At 39.6% G+C, this 22167-nt stretch overlaps 1 protein-coding gene across 1 annotated transcript; it reads right to left on the bottom strand.

Annotated features, from left to right (window-relative positions):
- Positions 1-228: 228 nt before the first annotated feature.
- ESF1 (ESF1 nucleolar pre-rRNA processing protein homolog) lies at positions 229-16365 on the bottom strand. The gene is made up of 14 exons (XM_015856738.2): positions 16258-16365; positions 15492-16140; positions 14447-14799; positions 13856-13969; positions 13220-13320; positions 12777-12929; positions 10467-10581; positions 9392-9530; positions 8836-8997; positions 4828-4949; positions 3800-3890; positions 2590-2657; positions 1746-1892; positions 229-1161 (listed from the first exon to the last, which is right to left on the bottom strand). Exons 2-14 carry the CDS (start codon positions 16120-16122, stop codon positions 868-870), a joined length of 2490 nt encoding a protein of 829 aa, XP_015712224.1. The 5' UTR covers positions 16123-16140; positions 16258-16365; the 3' UTR covers positions 229-867.
- Positions 16366-22167: the final 5802 nt, after the last annotated feature.

Genomic DNA, 22167 nt, shown 5'->3' with positions numbered 1-22167 from the left:
CGATAGGAGATGCTGTGTCACTATATAAAACTCTTGCTGAATGTGTTCGTTCTTTATGTATAATAAACTCACCTGAAACATCAGCTTGAAGATGTTCAGCTGGGTGGGGACAGCAGCAACACTTTTAATACTCCAAGTAAGTCTGCAAGTATTCTTCAGTATTCTATCATATAGAGCTGTACTCTTAGGCACAAAAGGAAAAAAAACCCACACAGTTAAGTAAGCAAATTATGTAGGCCAAATTTTCAGTCCTTTATTTCTGATATATATAAATGATGTTCTTCCAAATGGTGTTTTTTTCCCCAGTGAGTAATTCTAGCAAGATCCAGGAAATTCAGAAGAAAAATTAATGATGTAGCACATATGTAACCATATAAAATATACAAAAGAGATCTTCAGAATACACAAAAGAGACATATACAAACTTCATCAATTTGCAGCTATATTAAAACCATTATAAATCAATGATTGGTGTCTACAGACCTCTTCAGAATTAATGACATTAAGCCCAATTAGTCTCATCACTCAACCCTCTTCAGAAGACTTTTTCTTATTTTTAAATACAACTGTAATTATGGCTAATTGCTGTATACATCCTCACTACTCCTGTTACCTTTAAAAGACTGCATGATCCGGAAACGTGGTTTGGTGAAGCGTTTTTTCCAACAGTAGAAAACAATTTGGGGAGCAGAAGGAAAGGGCTTTTGTTACTCTTGTTACCTTAAAACTTGCCACTAGAATTAAATGACCTTTCTGACTATTTTAGGGGGATAGGAATTAGAGCAGACCGTAGCAACTTCAACAGACGATGTTGTCAGTTAGAAGAACAAGAACCAAAGAAAAGTCCGAGTAAGAAACAAAGATCAGTTATTTGAATTTCTGTTTTTTCCTTGCCTGAAACTGTTCAGTTTTGTTTTTGACAGATTTTACTAGCATTGACAAGGCAGGATCTATGGATTTCTTAGTCTCTTTCTTTGCCATCTTTTTCTCCTGCTCCTTGCTGGCCTCATGAAGATCTTGCTGCTTTTGCTCTCTTCGGCGAGCTTTCTCTTCCAAGATCCTTTCTACTGCTTTTGTCTTCTTGAAGTTTGGATCGGAAGGATCCACATTAAATAAGGGGGATGTAAACATGGCTTGGAACCTCGTATCAGAAACATTTACCTGAAGGCAGAAAAATAATATTTTAGGTAACCTTTGGCCATCATAGCAAAGCTTTTAAATACAGTAAAATATTGGAGTCATAGCTTAAGGAGTCATAGCTTATGAGATTGTTCACCATTTCTGGAACTGCTCAAGTTCTAAGTATTCATCAAGTGTGGAGTTGAGAATCAAAGGATAATATTAGTAGAACAGATGAATGAATGCATGTACAAGTGCTGCATATGCCTCTATCAGCAAACAAAGCATAAGTTTCTTGTTAAAAACTGACCAGAATGAAACTTGCAGTGGGTAATCATCAGAACAAAGGTAGCAATGAATTTTACAAGGCCATATCTGCCTTATCTTACAAGGCCTTGCATACTGTCTTGTCTTACACAAAATCTGAACCTTCCCCACTTTTTTAAAAACCATGTTTTTAATTTGAAAAGAGCCCATACCTCCCCAAAGGGGAAGACACAAGTTCTTCAACTCAGAGCAAGAAAGAAGGAAATGGGACCACTTGGTTTTCCCCCAAAATGGTTGATAACAACACCTAGTATCTAGGCTTATCTAGACAAACCTGAAAATCAAAAGTACATTATTACCTGGAAGTCATCTTCTAATAATTCCTTCTTTTTCATTAAGAGTTTCTTCTTCTTCTTGCTTAAGTTCTGCTGTTCTACAATTTGCTTATAATTAAAATGCTTTCTGCCATCATCCTCATCATCCATCATAAGTAGAGCCATTTCAGCCTGTCACAAAATAAGAGAGTTGAAGTACACAGCAGAATAGTTTTCTATGAAAATATATCAACCATGTTCATGAAGTCTGTATGACTCTACATACACGAGTTGAAATAGTGTTGTCAATGCAGTATTACTGCAAATATAACGGCATTAATGTTTTGAGGTGCAGTATTAAATATAACAGTTGACTTTTATGTTTTATTGATTAACTGCAGCCACACACTTCAATTAAACTGATAAAGCAGTTTGAAAATTGAAAATTATATACTATAGCACAGAAATAATGAACACTATTTGTATTCAAATCACAAAATGATAACAACCACAAAGAAAAACTTAGTAAATAGATTTAACTGTTCATTCTGGGAAAGAATGAGAGAATGTTAAGTCTACAGGACAAACGTGCTTTAAAGCTAGAGAGACTAACCACCCAGCCTGGTTTTCATGCCCTTAAACTTCAGTATAACTTAACTTGACCCTGTTGGGTGCATTCAACTATAATCTTCCAGAAAGATCCTGGTATAATCTTAAGATGTCAAGTCAGTGACCAACTACCATTCTCCTTGGTTTTGTTCCAAAAGCTCTAGCTGTTAAAGTTATGTGGTGCTAGGAGACTGGGTAGTTCCATTCACACATACATTACATATTTGCAGAATTCAGGCACTGCCACATGTGTAAATCTACACACTTCAAGCCACTTTACCTTCCGTTTTTCAACTTCATCTTCATCTTCTGAGTTACTTTCAACCACCTCTGCCTTCTTCTTTAAACCTACAGGCAAAAATAGGGTATTCATACACTCATTCAAGCTTATGCATGAGAGCATAATTGATCTATCAATAGAATCTCACATTTCACCTCATTTTCTTACTACAGTGTAAGATTTGGAAAACTGAATACAAAAGTTCACTGGATGCTTCCATCCTTCAAGAAGAAAGCAACATTCAGAAGAAATCATCAAACAAGAACAGTTAAAACAGAAGCTTAAATCTGCCATCTCAGTGAGATAAAATATATTAGCGAAACAAAAAAACCCCACACAAATTGCTTTTGAAATTTAAAGCCATGTTGTGCTGTTAGCCATGCAGGTGCAAGAAATACAATGCAAAAAAAGGCTCTTTACAGAACCATGGGGATGAAAATATGATTGACTGTTCAGACTGAATGTTCTTGTGATAAAGCACTCTGATAAAGCCCGAGAACTGAACTGTTGATTTAGTTTTAGAATATGTGCAAGAAAATCAGATTCAGATATTATATTGTTACATGGCAGAAAAAATTAAGTGCAAGATATAGGCAGCTCTGAAATCATTCTTATCTTCGCAGAACTGACTACATGACAGAGAAGTAAACAAGGCATGGAGATGCAAAGTGATTGCAGTGATTCTAGAATCAGCTAAGTAAATCTCTTAGCCTTTCTATCCATCCCTCAAAGAAGTCCCCTCCAATTATATTCCCTCATCCTTCATTATATGTATAACCATGAGTTCATCCTCAGTCTTCAAAAACATGTGTTGTTGCAGATGGGGATGAATCAGGAGCCAGTTTCGAAGTAAGGCTTTTTCCATAGAGGAAAATGAATTAATTTCTTACCATGACCCTAGATAGCTAAAGGTTGTAATTACTCTCAGCACTAAAAACTTTGCATCATCGCCGAAACAGTTTGGTTTCAGAACTCACAAATGCTACCTGACATAGTCCCTCTCCTCAAACACATTCTGGATTTCAATCCCTTCCTCCTTTTGCAGACACATCTCATAGAATATCCTGAATTTAATTTCTCCGCCAATTCTTGCACTTCTCTGTCACTGCAGTTACTTCACAATTACCTTCCACACGTGGAAAGAAAGCAACAGCAATTTTCACATTGCTAGAAGGCACATTTATTCCAGAAGTTACCTGTCTTAACTCACCTGTTTTTCCAAGTTCCTCGGCAAAATATGGATCATTGAGATCGACATCAGAGGGAATTTCATCTTCACTCATTTCTCTCTCAGCAGCAGCCTGTAACAAAACCCAAACATTATTTCAACCATCATATCAGCTACTAAAAATTCACTGCAATTAAATGTTTCTTCTGCTGGAAACTAGGAACACGAAAACCAAAATACTGCATGCTGAATCATCACCAAACTAGAAATGACTGGAAACTGCTAGTAGACAAATTCACAACTTAAAGCCTGGACCACAGATTGAAAGCTTTCCTGTTACCTGAAGACGAGTGTTTAACGCAGACCAAGGAACTCCATTAGCTGCAGCCATGGACTGTAACGCACTAGTCTAACCATACCAACAAATACATGCAGTGGATGTAGTTCTAGCTATGTAATGGCTACCTGATTGCTATTAATTACTACAAAGTCAACCACTACAACCTTACCACGTCTAGTAGCAAAACAAACATTTAGTTTCACCACCTATTCCTGCATTTCTCTGCCACTGCAGTTACCTCACAATTACCTTTCACATGTGGAAAGAAAGCAACAGCAATTTTCACATTGCTAAATGGCTGTTCCATACACAAACACATTTACTTTTGTAATTTCAAAGTTGAATAGTTCTGCAGGGCTATTCATTCTTTGCTGTTCCAGGTGTGGGAAACAAGCGTCTGTTTTATCCTAGGCTGAAAAGGTTCAAAATTACAACTATCACGAATTCTAACTACTTCCCACCAAAAACATACAGTGACAAAGACCCTCCCAAATGCACTGAAAAGTTAATACGTTAGAAATCAGACAGATAAGTGACATTGTTCAGCGCAACACTGACACATCCCTTAGCTCTGCAGATTTCATGAGGCACTCTAATCTTTCCAAACAAGTGACTGCTGTGCATTCAAACCTTAAAACAGTACTGTACATTATACAACAACTTTTTTATTTACTTTATCCAGAACAAACAGACAGCAGCTCCCCCAGCATCTGACCACAGCGGACATTACCTTTCTCTTTTTTTTAAGATTTCTTTTTTCTTTCTTCTTCTCCAGGTATTTTTGCCATGGAGTTAAGTTATCCTTTCCTTCCAACCTGTTCTTCACCATTTCTTCAGCAGATTCTTTCAGGCCTAGAACAACAACAACAAAAAAAAGTTAAAAAAAAAAAAGAGATGAATCCAAATGGTTTTTCCCTAATTTTTCTTTTAAAAGTCCATGAAAACAATATAAGTATTGCTTAGAGCAACATCTTTATCAAGAAGATCAGCTTAATAAACTGCATTTTTTCTTTTTCAGAAGACCATAACCCTGACTGATAGACAGTTAGTTAGCATGCAGCTCCTATTTGTATAGTTGGATATATAGCTGTATAGCCACTATTTGTATAGTTGGAAAATTACAAGTGTATAGTTCTAATTACAGAATAAATGGATAGCCAGAGAGTATCTAAGAAAAAACTCACCAGTGCTGAGGCTTTCAGTTGAGATGGATGCCCACCAGTGCTGAAGCTCACCACAAAAACTCCACAAGCAGCAATCTCCAGAAAGAGATGCTACCTTAGTGGCAGTCAGCCATTAAATGGGATCTAGGAGAGGTGGAGCCAGGTTCCACCCCTTCTGGGAGCACAGCTGAATTACCTTCACCTGTGCTCCTGCAGATGACTTGTCGCTTGTCTCAGATGGTTAATCAGAGGTTCAGGCTGTGATCAGCAGTTTACCTTACACTATTCAATGTACAACTAACTTCCTGAACATATGTTATGAACTGAACTGTATGGCCAAATTACCAAACATAATTATACCTTACTCTGGAAACAGAAAGGAGCTTCCTATAACATGCATCATTCAATTGTGCAAAGAAATGTCACCTTAGGAACAGTTAATGGATTGGTTTTTATTTTATAGCTATATTATATCCAGAGTAAACAACTTTGGGCGCTCTCAAAAAGGAAAGAAGATGGTAAAAAAAGATTAGCTGATTTTCCTTGCAACACGCTGAAGCAGAATAAATTATCACAAAGGCAGAATTCGCTTCCAAGATAGGAGGTGATAGACCAAGCAAAGTATCTGCCCCTACCTGCAACTCCTTCATTCACTCACTACTTGCTTGTTTTTCTTGAGCTTCTCTAAGAAATGAGTCAAAAATCCAATAGTTACCATCCTCCTTTAGGATATGACTGGTAGACCTTTGGTGTTGTTTTGGAGTCATGTTTCCATTTCCCCCTCTCCAAGTCTGATACCTGCCATCCTGGCACCAATTCTTGCTCTTCTTCACTATCCCTTTTGTACCGTCCCTACCCAGCTCTCAAATCCTCATTTCTCACTTCTCATACCAGCTTTACTGCTCAGAAATGGAACCTGGATCTCTCCTGGTGTCCTAGATTGGATTCCATTTTTCTTTCCACCTCTCAAGCCAATGCCTGCTCCTCATCATTCCTTCCAGCTCTCCTCAGTGACAAGGAACTGAAAACAACATTCACAATGGAAAAGGATGGACAGCCCTTATGGATAGTCCTATCTGTCCCTAGGAAAGCAGCTCAACATTCTTCCGACCAACTGCAAACACCAGTTTCTCTTCTCACACTTGACTACGCTCCAAAAATCATTCAAAAAGGCTGGAAAGCAGGTTACAGCATGTCAGAAACATGAAATATGGACAGTGTCTAAAAATGTATTAAATCATTCCTTTTAGGAAGAAGGGAGTATGGCAAATAAGGATTTCTAATATGCTGGAAAGAAACTAGAACTAGCAGTAAGCAGTAAACCAGCACCACTGCAAAAACCGGGCACTGAAACAGCAAATAAATACAAAGCTATGACAAAGTAAAGCAAGGATATTGCATAGGTCTTCCCATACACATCAGAGTCAATGAAAACGGAGTCATTTGCTTCCCAGAAACTAATTACAATTACTTTGGATTATTTTTCAGTAGCTTTGGTGAAAAAGTGACTGGACTCTTCCTGAGAATAAGAGCATATTTAAGTGGTCAAATGACTTTTGATTGTAGAGGTGGAAAGGTAGAATTATTAACTAGTCATAGAAAATGTTAATTTATGTTATTTAATTTAAGAATCACTGTTCTCACTTAATCTTTACAAAACAAGGGTCACGAAAAGAGGGTAGAATGGCAATATATGTTAGTGCACAACTAAATGACATTTGAAGTAAATGATCAGAAGTGATAATACTGTACCAAAATTAAGCATATTGCTTTGCTCGCTGCTGGAATGGAGAGGGAGGGCTGTATGAAAACCTGCCTGAATATAATTAAGAATGGCAACTGTGCTCTTCTTCCTCTTCACCTTCTAAAGGGAGCTTTGAGAGCTGGATAAGGATGCATGGTGATTGTTAATCAAATGAGATATGATTAAGAAAATGGATGGTTAAACATAACATTAATTTTGTGCCTCAAAGAAACAGACCAGAGAAAGCTGGAAGTACACCTAATTTATTCTTGCTGGCACTATGCTTTATTTAAAGCTATTATGATTCAAGACTAATGGAATGATTTGCATAGTACGTGTTCTATAACCATGCGTAAATATTGGTGCTCAAACTCAAATTTTTAAGTGAGTTCAAGTCTGACTATCAATTGAAAAAGTTCTTCAGTTCAACCACTGTAACTCTCTATATTAAATGTATTGGCAGCAAAGTGATTTTGCAGGAAGTCAATCAGAACCAGGCAAAGTTTGATAATAAAAATAGTTAAACAGACAGAACTTTCTTAGAACTAATTTAAGGAGACTTAAGAGATGAACATAAAAACCATTATTGAATTCCCAGAACATTCTGTGTGGAACTCGTTTGGAATTTAAATAAGCACCTTTGATCAAGGAAAAACAAACTAATAATTAATGTGCTTCTGTTCCATAGGAAAGCATAACCACAGCTGTGTGTATTGCCAGAACTATAACCTCCTGCTCAATTCCACCCTCAAATATTTTCCCCTTCAATAGCGCTGAACCTTCTCTACAAATGTTGCCTGAAATCAATGAAGACTAAATTTTGCCAGGAGGTTGAATATGAACCAGAGTAGACTGACAGACTCAAGAGTCAGGAGAGGCAAGGCAGCCTCCGGTACCACAGCACTGGTACTGACAGCACCAGTACCACAAGCTAAATTAAGGTTTCCAAAACCTGAACACTCATCCTATATTAAATAATGCCTGACCCCATATAAACCCAGCATATTCCTAGTATAGTTGTTTCCATTGTGGTTTCATTGTGGTTACAGCTTCTGTATGACACACTGCAACTGAACATCTTTGCAAAATCTTCTAATAGAAAACGCTGCTGCCTCCAATGCTAAGAATTAAAAGATATTAACAGAGCAACTCCAGGAATGGAAATACTGACACGCTGTGGGCACTTGGAGTAAAACAAGTTGGTGGGCTAGGGGAAGGCACTTGTCCAATAACAGACATTAAGTGCCTTCCCTTAAGTGTACTGGGAGAATACTTGTCAGAAGTTATTTGAATTATACAACTAAAGCTCATAACTATTTTAATGCAATGCATGTTTTCAAATACAGGTCTTATGAAGAACTAGGTATGACATAAATTCATGAAGTTTAATTGATTTCACTAAATTAGTACACATACAGAACAAGAATTTAAAAAAGGAGCATTTGTATAAAACAAAAGATGCCCAAGTTAATTCAAAATTAATAGTACAACCGAGATCCACATTCCAAAATGGAATATGGAAATCAGTGGAGAAGAGGCTGCATTCTACCATGGCTTGGGTCTCACTGGTTACAAAAGCAGACCAGGTTGTGTCCTTGTATCGGCCTGCAGTCCCATACCCTCAAGCCAGTGCAACGCCAGCTGCCCCCAGTATGGACAAGTCACACCTTCCTGGTCTACGGCCTGCAATGAAATCCTTTGAGCAGTCACCAAATGCTCCTATTTGCCTGACAGTCTAAACAAGAGGATGACAGCCAGTTTCTCCTTTTCTTGAACAGTTCTGCTATTTTAACAAATGAAATTAACTTGCAAATGAACCTAACAAGCCTACCTGGAACCCATTTAATCTCCATTTCTATATCCTTTTCTTCCTGCTTTTTCTCTTTTTCTTGGATACTTTGCAAAAGTTCTCTGTACTTGGCAATTTGCTCTTCATCATCTTTTTGGCTCTTCCTTGGTTTATCATCTTCCACTTCAGAAGCTACACCTTCCCCTAGAAAAACAAAGTAAAGGTATGAAAGAGAGCCTCAAAGTGGTCAGTTGAATTTCACATTTAGGAAATACACCTAAGGCAATAAATAAACACAGTAATTCCTGACATTTTCCTGTATCATTCCCAGACAAAGTAACCAGGTTTAGAATTATCTAAGAGAAGAAGATGTTTATCTGTCCAATCTGCTTCTTCCAGAGCCATTTAGCTCTGGGGGAAAAGTATGTTATTTTCATAGGAGAACCTGATCACGGCTTTTCAATAATGAGTATAATATTGTCACTGTAAAAGGAAAAACTCAAAAGTATTTTCTAATTATATGGAATTTATACATTTGACTCACATTTAAAATGCTGTAGCTAATGACTTTGTGCTCAAAATTTAATAATGAAGGTACCTTGCTGCTGTTCTTCCTCTTCTTCACTGGGTGAAACCAAATAAGCTTGAACATCCATGTCAAGAAGTTCTTCTTTATTAAAAGTTCTGCTAAGTGATGTTACTCGTTCATGATCCGTTTCATCCCATGTGATATCTACCTTAAAAATAGGATAGCTGCTTGTAGAAGCCAATCTGTTAAAACTAAACATTCTAAAGCAGACTTTTTAAAGAAAATTGCTTCTTTAATGGTACAAATGTTTTAAACGTGTTGCTAATATTCCCCACAGTGATTACCTAAAATAATCATTTATTAAAATCAATTGAATTTCAATTTGATTTCTTCTTGAAAAAGGAATTCAAGGAGTTTTAACTACATGAAAGAGTGAAGAAGTTTCCTGTTGCATTTAAGGGTTCTGTAACATCATGTCGCACAACACTAAATCTCTGTAAGCCACATTTCCTTTGGGGCAGCTGATACTGGAACTGAAGCAGTAGTCATCAACTTTAATCCTCCAACACAATCTCAATCCTGGAATCACACATGGATTGCAACAGGGACAGCAAAAGTGTTTACACAACTGCACCCTCAGCTGGAAGATGAAACACATCTGACAAACCATCCCACAGAAATGGCTTGGTTCTCAACTAATCACTTCTCCAATGTAGATCATTTCAAGAGCAGATAAACATTCAGGCTTTCACATAAGACTGAGTAGGAAGATTGTTACAAGAAGGGAAGCAAATGTTTAAGCCTGACATTAGCACTAAAAACACTCTTGCCGAACTGCATCCAAATAGCCATTTTAAGCAAATGACGTGATTTAATTGCAGATAACAAAGTAAGCCCACATGCAACTTGTAACAGACCTAAAATGAAGTAAAATATACAGTCTACAATTTTTAACAAAGAAGCTTATTTAAAGGGTCACAACTTGGGACACCGTAACATGCTTGCATCTCGTAGTATGACTGAGGTCTCCATTTTGAAATGATGAGCAAAAGCAGGAAGGTTTTCCCTACTACTTCTATCATTAATAAGCTGATGATAAAGCTAAATGAATTAGAAAAACATTATGAAAAGATTGTAAAGATACCTTTGATGTTCCCATTGCAGCAGATGTCAAGTACTCTGGCTTATATACAGATACATTTACTTCTGAGGCTGTGTCTTTTGGCTTATCCTCAAATGTAACATTATCTGGAATAAATCTTAAAGGTAGATAAAATGTTATTATTCAAATACAGTGGGAAGGTTCATAGTAATGAACAGTCTGTTTTTCACAAATAAGGAACATCATCACAAAATAATGAGAAGCAGGAGAAAAGAGAGGGGAAATATCCCATTCCTAAAGATGCCTCGTATAAGGATGGGCCCAATGAAAGTGACCCAAGCAAGTGGAAAGCCGTGGCATACCATTCTTCCACTGACACCATATGGTTTGAAGAGAGGGATTGTCAGAGTAGCCAATGGGCAGAGCTGCAAGCCAGGTGGATGGTTATCACCATGGAACCTGGTGACAATGCATTGAACATGCGCACAGATAGTTGGGCTGTATATTGGGTGCTCACCCTCTGTATTGCACAGTGGGCTACCCAAGACTGGACCATCCACGCCCAACCCATCTGGGGCAAGATGTGGTCAGACATATGCATGCAGTTAAACACAGAACCATCTATGTCTACCACATTTAGAGACATCACCCCCTGCAGTCACTGGAAAAGGATGAGGCTGACATGCTGGCTCAAGTATGGTGGACTGAGAACTCTCCTTCTGAGAATACTGCACACTGGGTACACTAGAAGCTGTGACATGCTGGACAGAAGATGATGTGGCCAGCAGCCAAAGCACAGGGGCTGCACCTAACAATGTCAGATATTATCCAGGCATATCATGATTGTGAGCCTTGCTCAAGACTGAGACCAAAACCCTTGCCAGAGATGACTGCCCACCTTGGCAGAGGACATAACCCTCACCAAAGGTGGCAAGTTGATTATATAGGACCTCTTCTGTGAACTGAGGGTGCCTGGTATTCATTATCTTGTGTCTACATGGCAAGTGGACTGATGCAGGTCTAACCGGTACCAAAAGCAAACCAGGTCTACACCACCAAGCCTTTGACCAAGTTAATGGTGGCATGTGGGACTCCACAGGTCATTGAGAATGATCAGGGTACACACTTCATGGACACAACAGTATAAAGCTGGGCAAAAAAGAACACTGAACGTCTATTTCATCTGCCACATAATCTAATGGAACAGGTCTCACTAAACGTTATAATGACATCCTTAAGGCTGCTCTAAAGATAGACTCTCAGACCCTGCAGGGGTGAATGAAGAGACTGCATGAAACCTTGATGGAGTTGAACAAAAGACCTAGGGATGGTAGATCCAGTGCCCTTAAGATGCTTCAAACAACTAGGGCTTCCCCTTTTAGGATCCAAATTGTGGGCACTGACAATCAGGTAAGACCTCAGATTGGTACTGAAAACAACCTTCTGCTCCCTGTTCCTGAGAATCTAGAACGCTATACCCATAGAATAGAATTGCCCTGGAAGGTGAATGTAGGACTGAAGTAGTGTGGCCCACTTGCACCCTGGGGGGAGACTGTTGGAGGCTCAGTAGTCCCTCTGGTAATCAGTACATGACCTACTAACATTGTGGTCAACACTCCAGTCTTCATTGCTAAGTAAACCCACATCATGTCCCTGTGGCAGATCAGAATCCTCCCCCTATGGTGCCTGATATAGTAACGCAGTCACAAATATCTGGCCAGGGAGTGTGGTATAGACAGCCAGAAAATGCCCCAGTGCAAGCCAAAGCACTGACTCAAGACATGAATTCAACCTGTATCTTATCTTGCCTTGGATGGCAGAACTCCCCCTCCTGGTACCTCTGAAACATCTGTACTACTCTGTGAGTCTTAAAGAGTTTCTAAAATCACCAGAAGGAGCAAAATGTCATTGAAGTGCTCAAGTGTTGCTGTGAGATGAAGCATGAGAACCTGGTGATGGCCTCTGTGGGACTGATGGAACACAGGACGGACCTGCACCAAACAACGACATGCCTCCAGTAACACCACCAAGCACTGACCCATGAGAGAACATAAACTCCAACCACAAACTGATCATCAGTCATCTTACTTTGTGTCAACCTCAAACTTACCATTTCAACATAAAAAAACCTGAGGAACAAACAGACGAAAAGAAAGGGAAAGAGAAAAGAAACAACCACCACCGCCTCCCATACCTTAACAGCTCATTGCATGCTCAATTTCTTTTAAAAACAATAACAACCTCAACTTTGGTTAAAGAATAAACATCGTTCAGTTCACACGATTCTAGATTGATTTTAAATTCATGCCCTTCCCCCCCTAGGATATATAAGAAAGCCACCATTAGATTTACCTCAGGTCAATAAAAGAGCAACTACTTTCAAATTCCAGGCCATCACATTCCTCATATATTTTATTGGCTGTTTCAGGAGAGTCACATTCTACAACTGCATAGAAGTACTTCAGTCGCTTAAACTGATACTCTCTCAGTTTTTCCTTATAAAGCCTGCAAAAGCAGAAAATAACAGAATTAAGTGAGCTGACTTAAAGAGGTTCCTATCTTCAAAATATTTTAATTCAACTCCTCAAATATACCCATCACTGAAACACTCTCCCTGTCTTTTAATAAGTGCAGATTTTAAACAGCAAGACATTCTACCAATATCTATTCAGTTTTACCCAAGGGAATAATTCACACAGTTCTGTTAAAGGAGGTTGTGTTTCACTCAGTGCATTTTCCACCCATATAGTTAACATTCAAGGACTGAAATTATTAGAAGAATATTAAGTTAATACTCGTCTTTCTCTGTTGTATTCTCCGGAAGATCAAACAGTTCTTTAGGCCCTTGTTGTTCTTCCTCTTTCAATCTTTCTTTTCCAAACTCTGAAGGATAAATCTAGAAATAAAACAATACAACAATAAATTTTAACTGCGGTAGCAAATTGTACACCAGTTAAGAAAAAGATCTCATCAAGGCTTTTACAATTCACTGATTTTAAAGGGTTCAATTCCACAAGTTTTATATCTTCTTAACTTTAAAGAAAAGACCTCATTGCAGCCTTTCAGTACCTGAAGGGAACCTATATCCAGGAGGGGAGTAAACTCTTCGAAAGGGCTGATAATAGCAGGACAAGGGGAAATGGATTTAAGTTGAAAGAGGGAAGATTTAGGTTGGATGTCAGGGGGAAGTTCTTTAGTAGGAGGGTGGTGAGGTCCTGGAACAGCTGCCCAGGGAGGTTGTGGATGCCCCGTCCTTGGAGGTGTTCAAGACCAGGTTGGACGGGGCCCTGGGCAACCTGATCCAGTAAATGTGGAAGTTTGGTGGCCCTGCCAGGCAGCGGGGTTGGAACTACATGATCTTTGAGGTCTCCTCCAACCTGGGTCATTCTGTGATTCTGTGTGATTACATTCTTTCAAAAATCAGGTCTTACCTTAACAGAAAATATAGTTCCTCCTTTGGGTATGAAAGAATTAAATAAAGCCAGCAAGTCCTTAGCTTTAATTCTATCCCAGTCCATATTACAAACTGCCAATCTGCTTGTAATCTGAATGGGGAGAACAAAAAGAACAAAGTTTGGTTCCTGAGCACTATGGAGAATATACAATTCTCTAACAACTGCTCTGTGTAAATACTGAAGCCAGCAACAAGCTCTACTTAAAAAATACAAACAGCATTTTCCTCAAGACTTGGCATCTATTTAATTGCTAAACCAACCAACACAGCAGATAGAAGGACACAAGTGGTAAAGCACAGTTCCATTTGCTTCTTTCCTACTTACAGACAGAGCTTATCTATCTACAGATGAACCTCTGCTTACAGACAGAGAGACATCAGAGAACACTGGAAGGCTCACATTCATGGCCAGCTTCACCATCACTTGCATTTTGTAATCAAAAATGTCCAAAAACTATTATGAAAAATACTTTCACAAGTTGTTACACAGGCAAAGCTCTACAAGAAACTCATGACTGTACATCTTTGAGTTATTTACATAGTAAATTGTCACATGCAGCAGTTTTACCTCATCTCCACGAGGGGCATCTCTATCTAGTTCACCCCATGAATGCTCAATCTGTGGCTCCTTTGGAAACAAATCATCCAAGTCATCATCATCCTCTGAGCTTGTTTCAATGTTCCCTATTCCTCTAGCCAGATCGGGCTCTATATCACTTTCTCCATCCTCTTCTGAATCACCACCTTCTTCATCTGTTTCCTCATTGTATTCTGACTCCTCATCCTTGCCTGTTTCCCCATTGTCTTCCAGCTCATCTTCTTCTGATTGCATACGCTCAGAACTTTCCCTTGCAGAAATTTCTTCCTCTAATTGGCTTTCGCTGATGTCACTTTCAGCACCGCTGTCTCTGCAAGCAGTCACTGAAACACAAACATTAGGTATCTGATTTTATGTTGTAACATCATCTGACCTTTTACAGAGAGGAAAAAACATCTTTTTTTTCATACTGTTATGATATGTTACACTTAAAGTGACTGTGGCATCAGATCTTATCATTGATATTCACTTTGATAAATATAAACTGATACGCTATGAGGGAGGATAGTGATAGAACAAAAGGAACGGTTTTAAACTGAGACAGGGGAGGTTTAGGTTGGATATTAGGAAGAAGTTTTTCACATAGAGGGTGGTAACACACTGGAACAGGTTGCCCAAGGAGGCTGTGGATGCCCCATCCCTGCAGGCATTCAAGGCCAGGCTGGATGTGGCTCTGGGCAGTCTGGGCTGCTGGTGGGTGACCCTGCACATAGCAGGGGGTTGGAACTGGGTGATCATTGTGGTCCTTTTCAACCCAGGCCATTCTATGATTCTATGATATTTAATGTTTCTTACTACCCTAACAAACACTTTTGGCTCCACCAATGGGAAGGACATGAATGTCTCCAAAGAGAGAACAAGTACTGATTCTGTGAGCAGCTCACTGCAATCCGTAACAATGAACCCAAGTCAGCTGCCAGGATTGATTTAGTGAAATAAGGATTTTTCATGGATAAAACAGGCACAGTATCCAAATAAATTTAGCCAAATTCTACTCGGTATTTTAAAAACTAACCTGATTCTTGTGAATGGTCCCTCTTTGGAGTTTTAACTGTATTAGCACCACTTGGCTTTGAAGTCTTCTGCTTGTTTTGAACTGAAACCGACCTTTTTGATTCTCCACCTTCCTCATTTTCCCCATCACATACAAGGTCCTTGTCTTCCTGGGACTCATCCATTTCTGTCCTGCTTTTTCTGGAGTCCTCTTTCAACTTGAATCTAGATGTATCTTTCTGCCCTCCATTCCTAAGTCCATCTAGTTTGGTCCCCACTTCACACGCTTGGTCCACCCCTTGTTTATCCACTTTACTTCCCCCCCGATTAATCACTTTTACAGACTCTCCTTCTCCCTTCGGCTTCGCTTTTTTCTTCTTTTTCTTCTTTTCTGCACTATCATCTTCTGAAAGCTCAGAGTCAGACTCCGACAAGGCATAGAACTTCCTGAGGTTCTCCACAGAGGTATAGTTAACAGGCCGACCCCTTTTATCCACCGTGCACTTCAGCTTGAACCTCTTATCATGAAACATCGCTCGGAAGCGTTTATCAATCTTGACTTTACGATCTTTTTCCGGCATCTCCCAAAACCTGGGATCTCGGGCGACACGGCTGAACCGCCCATCGCTCAGTATTTCCTTCTGGGATGCCATTTTTGACCTCACTGAAGGCTGGAATGAAAAAAGAACACAATAATACAACCGACCTGTCCCCCACGGCCCCGCTCACCCCCTCGACCCCGGCCACAAAGGAGCTCGGCCCACCCCAGGCCGCCCCCACCGCCTCACCTGACACACGCCGCTCCGCCAGGCTCAGGGCCTACCACGCGCCGCTACGGCGGCCGCAGAGGGACACACTACTCCCACCGATCACGGCTGTGCGCATGCGCCAATATGGCGGCTGTAGTAGAAGTTGTGGTAGTGGAATAGCCTGTGTTACACACAGTTATATTCTTGCTGTGTTAAATAACACCTTGGAAATAGGTGTTTTACTCTGGAAAGTATTCTGAACTGGACAAGGACTTACTATGCAGGAAAGCAACCTGCCAGCCTTGCCATTCGTTGTTATATTGTTGTTCTTTCTAGATAGAAGTAATGTGGAATAGACATAACACGTGAAAAGTGCAAAAATCACTATTGGAAATCAAGACCTGTGCATCTCTAAGGGAGTTCATGAGGCACTTTTATTGCCTTCCTCTGAGAAAGTAAAAGTATACGGATTGTGTTAGCCTGTGCCTTTTTGGAAGAAAATAATTTGACGTTATTGTTTTAGGAGTTCCTTGTTGTAAGTACTTCTACCTGAGATTGCTTTCAATTTCATAAACCCCCAAGAATTTCTTAGCTACATAGTGTTAATAACAAAAGAAAGAGCATATATTTCTTTGTTGTAGATTCACCAAATTCAGGTATTTATTGGTGCAGCGTTTGGAGACGCTCTGTATGAGCTTTGCTGCTTTTTGCAGCTGGCAGAGCGAGAGAGAAATGGGATTTTCTCCTTGTATATCACCGCCATTCACTGCCATGTCGGATTTGGGATGGCTGTCAGGAGCTGGCTTTGGCACCCTGACTGTGCTAATTAACAATAAAAGAATAGTCTGAAACATCAGAGCTGCTGGTGTATAAGAAATAGAATTTACAGGCACATTAGCAAAGTGTAATAAGAAGTAATTCCTTTTTTTTGCATGGAGTGTGCTTTGCTAAGTTTCTGAACTTGCTACTGAGATCAGTGAAAGCCAGTGAAGTATATCTTTGGGTAGTGGCCCAGTAGAGTTTGCTTGGTCTTTATTGAGAAGTGTCAGAGAGTGTTAGGTTTGCTTGAAAGAACTTGAGACACTCCTGCTGCTGCTTCTAAAACCAACAAGAGAACAATGGCACTTCAATTAAAATCTGATTGTGTTTGAGCCACTAAACGAAGTTCTTCGGAGATGTTGAGGCAGTATATTTGTCTGGGTAATAGTTCTCAATTAGAACTGAGGTGTCGGGTTCTGAAAGTTAATATAATGCTATGGTTTTAACTCAATATGCTCTAAAATTAAGCTTTTGAATTCTTCTAGGATAGCGACAAAATTCAGGTAAACTGTCCAGGATTGTCTGAGGTTATAGAAGACTTGCAGGGCAAGTATATGCTGCGCAAACCTCAACGTTTTATGTGTCAGCAATACAGATGTGAAATAGTTAACATTTGCATCATAACTCCAATTAAAGCTTATTATAGTAGTGAAAGCATTACTCTCATTTCCCTGAAATCTAGTATGACAGGAGAGTAACTCCATGAACAGTTTTGTTTTGGGAAGCAGAGGTCAGAGATCTGTTCTCTGTGGTCTGCTGTGAATTTTCAGCTTCTGTTTTACTCCTGAAGTAACCATTTGAGGAGTAAGTAAGCTGAGGAGTTAACCTGAAATGACTCTCAGAACTTAACTTGCTCTGACCTCCATTTGGGGGGAGGAAAAGGGACGGAAGAGAATTAAATACTGTTTTAGAACAGGTATTTTTAACCTTAATTACAGTGACAGAATTTGAACTATGTTGATATACCAGTCTGAGATATTTTTACTGTCCCAAATCTTTCACCACGAGTCATTATGAGAGGATTGCCATGCCTGATTTTTACTGTTTGGGGAACATATTATTTCTTAACACTGATATTCTGTGTACCTTTTCTTTTTCTCCCTTCCTTTCATGGCAGAAATGCATTGAAAGAGCGATGGCTCCGTACCTGCTCCACTTCAGATCTTCTACTTGACTGGCTGTAAATCTCATGAATCACAGCTCATGTGAAGCTCAACTACTTTCTCTTTGAGGATGTGTTTTAAATTACTGAGGCTTTAAACAAATTTTATAAGATATTTTCATTTTTAAAATGACCCTTGTATGTTTTTTTCTCTTTTCTTCTTAGGTGAGACCTGCACAGAGAGGTTCTGCAACAGTTTCATTAGGAGATCTGGCAAAAAATGGTAGAACTTGTTAGAAGAGGAGCAAAATACTTCTTCATCAGTACTAAAAGTCAGTTTGAAGCTCTTATTGAACTTGTCAGTGCAGAAAGTCTCCACTTCTACTTGATTTGTTACAACACTTTGTAGTTATAATCTGCACTCAGCAAGGAATTTGAATGCCTGTGTTATGTCAACTATGTAAAATGGCCTTCATTTCCTTTTCTAGAGAAAAAGTGTTCTAAGCAGTACATGCTCTCCCAATTTGATTAAATTCCTTTTCTCTAATGTAAAGCCTCTTCCAGTGTTTCAATGGGACAGACTGCTCCAAGTATGATTTGCAAGTCATGAGCGTACATGACCCCGTGTTTTCAAATCACTTCTGAAGGATGGTAGGTCATAATAAACAACACTACTTGGTGACAAAATTAAGTCATACCATAGGAGAATACCAGTAAATACACAGATCTAACCAACTTAATGTGATTTTTGTCTGTTGTTTATTTTCTACCTCCATAGATGTTGCATGGGGCTATAACTTCTCTTGTACGTAACTACTATTAGGAATCTTAGTGATGAGTATAGCCCGTTATCCTGAGGCCTTAAGAAGTAATTTACTCCATGATTTCGCTTGACTGTAGTACTGATAGGGAATGGTAGGAAGGAAAAGCATAGAAAGTATGGATGTGAGTCGTTAAAACAAATGTATCATTGTTTCAGGTGTTGTATTAATGAAAGCTTAAGAGAAAGCTTCCCTTGGCTTGCTGTAAGAAGATCATCCAGCAGGTGGAGTTCATTGGTGTGCACAGGCCAATTAGACAGGGTAGGCAGAAGCCTTAATATTCTGTCAGGGTTTACTGAGCTATGATTCAAAGGCAAATGCAGGTATTAAAGTTACCACCTGCTGCTTAACCAGTGTTCAGTTCTCAAAATTACAAAAATGCTTTTTTGAAGGAAGCGATCTATGCAGTATTCAGCTGGATGGAAGACTAATTCAAGAGTTGGGGGAGAAGGAGGTGTTCTGTACTAGGTTTTGGCTGAAAGAAATGAGTGAGAAGGTATAAAATAGCACAATAAGGACAGGAACCATCTTCTTGACAAGCCTAATCTGTAACAGTTCAAGAGGAAGGAGCTCATCTTTTGTTTTCCTTTGGAAAACTCCTGGAAAAAGGGAGATAGAGTATAAGTCATCCTATAACCTTGACAGCCCTTAAAATGAAGACTTGAAAAGCTTGTTTCTCCAGTGCTATTAAGTTTTTTCATATACCATATCTTGAAACAAGATACTACCTCTCTTTATAGCTTCTGTCTTTTAAACAAAGTTTATGTACTCTGAGAGGAACTCTTCAGTTTGAGCTGCTATGGAAATGTATGTAAAATGACTGTGCAACTTCATGCATTTTTGCTTCAGCAGGTTAATTTCCAGTCATTTCAGTTGGTGACTCAGATGTGTTAAGGCAATGAGGAGGTGGGAATGTGCAGGGTAAATGTTAATTGGAGATGGGCTTCTACTGCACTTCTCTGGTGCACTCAAGGAAGAAGGGAAGGATTTATCCTAGAGTTGATGTCCTCTTCTTTGGTTCCACATTCCATAGGTGGAATATGCAAACAGGAAGGCATGGATGTGATTTAGAAGTGGGAGAATGTATCTTCTGGATAGAGAGAAATGGATGAATGGTTTTCTTTCTATCACTCAGAAGAAAAAAAGTATTGATAATTAATGTGGAAAAAGGCTGGGAACAGAAGAAGTAGAGAGTAATAAATAAATTGGAGCAATGCTAATTGGAGTTATGGAGCATGCAACTGACGGGTAAGGTGTTTGTTTCCCTGACCGACGGTGTTTTACAAACAAATTTTTGTTTAATAAATTTTGAAATGCATTACAGTGCTGTATGAATGTAATGAACATACAAATCTTCACTGAAATGTCAGTTTCCTTTTTATTTCTTGACTTTTGAATTGGTATGTGAAGGGGGAGAACAAGTTACTGGCGCACAGAAGCTGAAGATCGCATAAGCATTGAGCACTTAATAGATTGGCATGTGAGGTAATCCGTAATGTTTCCTCCAGCTCATCAAAATTAAGCGAGGAAAAAAGAAAAAAGATCAGTGAGCATCATGGCTGTTTGCCAACCTTAAATACTAATACAGAATGGGTGGTGATTTTCATGTTGTAGAAGATGAGAACATTCATATAAGTTGGGCATTGAAGTTTGAATGATGTTACCATCAGTGAGTTGCAAATGTTTAAAACTGCAAGCATCTACAAAATACTATATCATGAAAACCAGCTTCACCACTATAACTGGACGCAGTGCTCCAGGCAAGGTCTCACAGCACAGAGCAGATCCCCTCCCTCACCCTTCAGGCTACACTGCTTTGGATACAGCCCAGGATGTGTTTGGCTCTGGGTTGTGAGGAAACAGTGCTGGCTTATGTCTAGCTGCCATCCACCAGTACACCCAGATCCTTTTTAGCAAGGCTGTGCTCCATTCTTAGATCCTCATCTTATACTGATAGTCAGGGTTGCCACAACCCAGGTACAAGACCTTGCACTTGGCTTTGTTGAACCTCATGAGGTTCTCCTGCACCCTCTGCTCTGCTTGCATTGGTATCTGTGATGGCATCCTATCCCTTGGGTGTGTTCACCACAACACACAGCTCAGTGTCATCTGCAAACTGCTGAGGGCACACTTGATCCCACTGTTGATGTCAGTGATGAAGATGTTAAAGAGCACCACACCCAGTACTGACACTTAAGGGACACCGTTGGTCACTGATCTCCATCTTGACACTGAGTCATTGACCACCACTCTCTAGATATGATCTCACAACCAGTTTGTCATCCACTGAACATCCATCTATCAAATCCATATCTTTCCAATTTGGAGAGTAGGAAGTCCTGGGAGAGAAGTGTCAGCAGCAAAGGGAATTTGACAGGTGTAGCTAGCCAGCTGATTTTCTGCATATCTTAAATGCTCTCAGGAGAGGGAGAAGAAGAATAAAATAAAATAGAAAATGAGAAGCTGTGCTTTTTAGCCAAGGGTTGTGTATCAGTGTCAAGCAGAAAACACTGAGACGTGCATGTGCTTATAGAGGTGTAGGACCCATGGCTTAAATCAAATAAGGATCAAAGTGGTTTGTTGATTTATTAATAGATTGTAATTAACCCTCAGTCAGTGAACTGCATGTTTAGGATTAATAGCAGCAATATAACAGATAAATGGCTGTACTAAAGCCTTATAAAATATGAGTAAACACCTTCAGCTATCTGCACGCTCTTCTCCAGCAGCCTCCTGTACGCTGGCAGTCGCATGTTCACCTCTGTCCTTTCAGCAGGCTGTTATGGCTACAGGAGCTCACTGCTCTGGGAATGCACGTTCTTCTATTTGCATTACACACCTCTCCTTTGAAGATGTGGTGCTGTAGCTGTATGTGTTCCTGTGCTGTCTGTGCAATTCCCCTAACTTACCCTGCATGCCATGCTAGCATCCCATGGATGATGGGCAGGATGAAGGGGAGGTGTGGGTTGTGCCCCATGTTGGCAGCATAAGGACAGGCTGGGGGCTGCCCCCTGGGTGCCAGGAGGGCATCTTCTTAGCATGGTACCAAGTTGGACTGCTGCTTTCTTCCTGCTTCTGTTATAAATTGTAGTGCTTGGGAAACTGAAATGTTCCTATTAAAATAGATGAGCTGTAAAACAGACAAGACCTGTAAATATAAACCGTATCTTGTACCTACTCCATAGGTGGACTATGAAAATAATTGAT

This window comes from Coturnix japonica, chromosome 3, assembly GCF_001577835.2.
Source record: "Coturnix japonica isolate 7356 chromosome 3, Coturnix japonica 2.1, whole genome shotgun sequence".
Taxonomy (NCBI): Eukaryota; Metazoa; Chordata; class Aves; order Galliformes; family Phasianidae; genus Coturnix; species Coturnix japonica.
Note: the sequence above shows the minus strand (reverse complement) of the source record. Positions and strands in the feature narration are given on the sequence as shown.